General features: G+C 61.1%; 1 protein-coding gene across 1 annotated transcript in view; it reads left to right on the top strand.

The window, feature by feature from the left end:
* Positions 1-1,741: 1,741 nt before the first annotated feature.
* Positions 1,742-4,996, top strand: part of LOC141121312 (segment polarity protein dishevelled homolog DVL-2-like) — a gene marked incomplete at its 5' end in the record, with an annotated part of 24,494 nt that continues 21,239 nt past the window's right edge. Inside the window, 6 exon segments of the mRNA XM_073611081.1 lie at positions 1,742-1,818; positions 1,943-2,010; positions 2,089-2,123; positions 2,125-2,224; positions 2,313-2,402; positions 2,405-2,461. Of these exon segments, the coding sequence (XP_073467182.1) occupies positions 1,742-1,818; positions 1,943-2,010; positions 2,089-2,123; positions 2,125-2,224; positions 2,313-2,402; positions 2,405-2,461 (427 nt within the window).

Raw genomic sequence — 4,996 nt, 5'->3', positions numbered from 1 at the left:
GGGTCACCTCTGCCTCCTTGTCCCCGGGCCCGGGGGGGGGGTCACCTTTGCCTTCTTGTGCCCGGGGGGGTCACCTCTGCCTTCTTGTCCCGGGGGGGGGGGGGGGGGTCACCATTGCCTTCTTGTCCCCGGGGGGGGAGGGTCACCTCTGCCTCCTTGTCCCCGGGCCCGGGGGGGTCACCTTTGCCTTCTTGTGCCCGGGGGGGTCACCTCTGCCTCCTTGGGCAGGGGGGGGGGGGGGTCACCTCTGCCTCCTTGGGCACGGGGGGGGGGGTCACCTCTGCCTCCTTGGGCACGGGGGGCGGGGGGTCACCTCTGCCTCCTTGGGCACGGGGGGGGGGGGTCACCTCTGCCTCCTTGGGCACGGGGGGGGTCCACCTCTGCCTCCTTGGGTACGGGGGGGGGGTCACCTCTGCCTCCTTGGCATGGGGGGGGGTCACCTCTGCCTCCTTGGGCCCAGGGGGGGGGTCACCTCTGCCTCCTTGGGCCCAGGGGGGGGGGGTCACCTCTGCCTCCTTGGGCCCAGGGGGGGGGTCACCTCTGCCTCCTTGGGCCCAGGGGGGGGGGGGTCACCTCTGCCTCCTTGGGCCCAGGGGGGGGGGTCACCTCTGCCTCCTTGGGTCCAGGGGGGGGGGGGTCACCTCTGCCTCCTTGGTCCAGGGGGGGGGGGGGTCACCTCTGCCTCCTTGGGTCCAGGGGGGGGTCGGGGGGCGGTCACCTCTGCCTCCTTGGGCCCGGGGGGGGGGGGTCACCTCTGCCTCCTTGGGCCCGGGGGGGGGGGGGGTCACCTCTGCCTCCTTGGGCCCGGGGGGGGGGTCACCTCTGCCTCCTTGGGCCCGGGGGGGGGGTCACCTCTGGCCTCCTTGGGCCCAGGGGGGGGGGGGGGGGTCACCTCTGCCTCCTTGGGCCAGGGGGGGGGGGCCGGGGGGGTCACCTCTGCCTCCTTGGGCCCAGGGGGGGGGGGGGTCACCTCTGCCTCCTTGGGCCCAGGGGGGGGGGGGGGGTCACCTCTGCCTCCTTGGGCCGCAGGGGGGGGGGGGTCACCTCTGCCTCCTTGGGCCCAGGGGGGGGGGGGTCACCTCTGCCTCCTTGGGCCCGGGGGGGGGGTCACCTCTGCCTTCTTGTCCGGGGGGGGGGGGGGTCACCTCTGCCTCCTTGGGCCTGGGGGGAGGGGGGTGTCACCATTGCCTTCTTGTCCCCGGGGGGGGAGGGTCACCTCTGCCTCCTTGTCCCCGGGCCCGGGGGGGTCACCTTTGCCTTCTTGTGCCCGGGGGGTCACCTCTGCCTTCTTGTCCCGGGGGGGGGGGGTCACCATTGCCTTCTTGTCCCCGGGGGGAGGGTCACCTCTGCCTCCTTGTCCCCGGGCCCGGGGGGGTCACCTTTGCACTTCTTGTGCCCGGGGGGGTCACCTCTGCCTCCTTGGGCCCGGGGGGGGGGGGGGGTCACCTCTGCCTCCTTGGGCCCGGGGGGAGGGAGGGTCCACCTCTGCCTCCTTGGGCCTGGGGGGAGGGGGGGTGTCACTATTGCCTCCTTGTCCCCGGGGGGGGAGGGTCACCTCTGCCTCCTTGTCCCCGGGCCCGGGGGGGGGGGGTCACCTTTGCCTTCTTGTGCCCGGGGGGGTCACCTCTGCCTTCTTGGCCCGGGGGAGGGATCACCTCTGCCTCCCCATCACTGTCACTCTCAGCAATGATTTTTTTACTGCTGTGCTTTTACTAGGAAAATTCTGCTTGTTGTCTTGCAGGTCAATGATATAAACTTTGAGAATATGAGCAACGATGATGCCGTTCGGGTCCTCAGAGACATCGTCCATAAACCGGGGTAAGTTGGTGCAGACCGGGAGGCTGCAAGGTGAAAAGTGACCTTTCCCTGGTACCCCTCAGGTCCCTCATCATAGGAGTTCATGTGCCCAATATGTCATTCCTCCTCTTTGCTTCTCTTCCAGGCCAATCATTCTGACTGTGGCGAAATGCTGGGATCCCTCACCCCAAGGTTACTTCACTCTTCCCCGCAGTAGGTGTCATGAGTTGTAGTATTGGGCTGTTTCTCACACTTCTCTTCTGCTATTAATGATGATTTCTGTTTGTGTAGATGAGCCCATCCAGCCTATTGATCCGGCTGCCTGGGGTGTCCCACTCTGCAGCAATGAGCGGCTCGTTCCCGGTGTATCCTGGTAGTGCTTCCATGAGCAGCATGACTTCCAGCACCTCCGTGACCGAGACCGAGTGTGAGTTACAGATTGGGGGCTCGTCCGGATGGTCAGTGCTTATTTTTATTCTACATGGTGTGTGTGCTCACTCTTCTTCTCTTTTTAGTGTCTCACGCTCTCCCACCAGTGTCCCTCTTCAGTCTGTCCATACACACAGATCTGGCATCTGTAGTTAGGGCCATGGCTTCTCCAGAATCTGCCTCGAAGTCAGAGACCGAATGTGGCTGAAGATTACCATTCCCAATGCCTTCCTGGGTGAGATTGTCGTCCTCTGTCTGTGTGTGTGTGTGATCGTCGTTGTCCTCCTCTGTGTGTGTGTGTGTGTGGGGTGGTGGTGGTCGTCATCGTCTCTCTGAGTGTGTGTGTGTCGTTGTCCTCCTCCTCTGTGTGTGTGGTCGTCGTCCTATCCTCTGTGTGTGTGTGTGTGTGTGTGTGTGTGTGTGTGTGTGTGTGTCGTCCTCCTCCTCTCTTGTTGTGTGTGTGTGTGTGTCCTCGTTGTCCTCTTCGTGTGTGTGTGGGGTCGTCGTCGTCCTGTGTGTGTGTGTGTGTGGTCGTCGTTCTCTCCTGTGTGTGTGTGGTCGTCGTCGTCCTCTGTGTGTGTGTGTGTGTGTGTGTGGCTCGGTCGTCGTCCTCTCTCTCTCTGTGTGTGTGTGTGTGTGTGTGTTCGGTCGTCGTCGTCCTGTGTGTGTGTGTGTGTGTGTGGTCGTCGTTCTCTCCTGTGTGTGTGTGTTCGTGTTCGGTCGTCGTCGTCCTGTGTGTGTGTGTGTGGTCGTCGTTCTCTCGTGTGTGTGTGTGTGTGTGTGTGTGCTCGGTCGTCGTCCTCTCTCTCTCTCTCTCTGTGTGTGTGTGTTCGGTCGTCGTCGTCCTGTGTGTGTGGTGTGTGTGTGGTCGTCGTTCTCTGTGTGTGTGTGTGTGGTCGTCGTTCTCTCCTGTGTGTGTGGTCGTCGTTCTCTCCTGCATGTGTGTGTGTGTGTGTGTGTGTGTGTGTGTGGTCGTCGTTCTCTCCTGTGTGTGTGGTCGTCGTTCTCTCCTGTGTGTGTGTGTGTGGTCGTCGTTCTCTCCTGTGTGTGTGTGTGTGTGTGTGTGTGTGTGTGTGTTCGGTCGTCGTCCTCTCTCTCTCTGTGTGTGTGTGGTCGTCGTCCTCTCTCTCTCTCTCTCTCTCTCTCTCTCTCTCTCTCTCTGTGTGTGTGTGTGTGTGTGTGTGTGTGTGTGTGTGGTGTTGTGTGTGTGTGTTCGGTCGTCATCGTCCTCTGTGTGTGTGCGCGCTCGGTCATCGTCGTCCTCTCTGTGTGTGTGTGTGTGTAGTGTTCGGTCGTCGTCGTCCTCTGTGTGTGTGCGCGCTCGGTCGTCGTCGTCCTCTCTCTGTGTGGGTGGTCGTCGTCGTCGTCCTCTCTCTGTGTGGGTGGTCGTCGTCGTCGTCCTCTCTCTGTGTGGGTGGTCGTCGTCGTCCTCTGTGTGTGTGTGTATGTATGTATGTTCGGTCATCGTCGTGCTCGGTCGTCGCCGTCCTCTCTCTGTGTGTGTGTGTGTGTGTGTGTGTGCGTAGCGCTCGGTCGTCGTCCTCTCTCTCTGTGTGTGTGTGTGCTCGGTCGTCGTCGTCGTCATCTCTCTGTGTGTGTGTGTGGTCGTCGTCCTCTGTGTGTGTGTGTGTGTGTGTGTGTGTGCGCTCGGTCGTCGTCGTCCTCTGTGTGTGTGTGTGTGTGTGTGTGTGTGTGTGTGTGTGTGTGTGTGTGTGTGTGTGTGTTCGGTCGTCGTCGTCCTCTGTGTGTGTGTGTGTGTGTGTGTGTGTGTGTGTGTGTTCGGTCGTCGTCGTCGTCGTCCTCTCTCTGTGTGTGTGTGTGTGGTGTGTGTGTGTGTGTGTGTGTGTGTATGTATGTTCGGTCCTCGTCGTCCTCTGTGTGTGTGTGTGTGTGGTTGTCGTCCTCTGTGTGTGTGTGTGTGTGTGTTCGGTCGTCGTCGTCGTCCTGTGTGTGTGTGTGTGTGTGTGTGTGTTGTGTGCGCTGCGCTGCGGTCGTCGTCGTCCTCTCTCTCTGTGTGTGTGTGTATGTATGTATGTTCGGTCGTCGTCCTCTGTGTGTGCGCGCTCGGTCGTCGTCGTCGTCCTCTGTGTGTGTGTGTGTATGTATGTTCGGTCGTCGTCGTCGTCCTCTCTGTGTGTGTGTGTGTGTGCGCGCGCTGCTGCGCTCGGTCGTCGTCCTCTCTCTCTGTGTGTGTGTGTTCGGTCGTCATCGTCCTCTGTGTGTGTGTGTGTGTGCTCGGTCGTCGTCGTCCTCTCTCTCTGTGTGTGTGTGTGTGTGTGTGTGTGTGTGTGGTGTGTGCGCTCGGTCGTCGTCCTCTGTGTGTGTGTGTGTGTGTGTGCGCTCGGTCGTCATCGTCCTCTCTGTGTGTGTGTTCGGTCGTCGTCGTCCTCTGTGTGTGTGTGTGTGTGTGTGTGTGTGTGTGTTCGGTCGTCGTCCTCTCTGTGTGTGTGTGTGTGTGTTCGGTCGTCCTCTGTGTGTGTGTGTGTGTGTTCGGTCGTCGTTGTCCTCCTCGTGTGTGTGTGTGTGTGTGTGTGTGTCGTTGTCCTCTTCCTGTGTGTATATGTGGTCGTCCTCTCTCTGTGTGTGTGTGTGTTCGTCGTCCTCTCCTCTGTGTGTGTGTGTGTGTGTTCGTCCTCTCCTGTGTGTGTGTGTGTGTTCGTCCTCTCCTGTGTGTGTGTGTGTGTGTCGTCGTCCTCTTCCTCTGTGTGTGTGTGTGTGTGTGTGTGTGTGTGTCGTCGTCCTCTTCCTCTGTGTGTGTGTGTGTGTGTGT

Source organism: Aquarana catesbeiana, unplaced genomic scaffold, assembly GCF_042186555.1.
Source record: "Aquarana catesbeiana isolate 2022-GZ unplaced genomic scaffold, ASM4218655v1 unanchor108, whole genome shotgun sequence".
NCBI lineage: Eukaryota > Metazoa > Chordata > Amphibia > Anura > Ranidae > Aquarana > Aquarana catesbeiana.
Note: the sequence above shows the minus strand (reverse complement) of the source record. Positions and strands in the feature narration are given on the sequence as shown.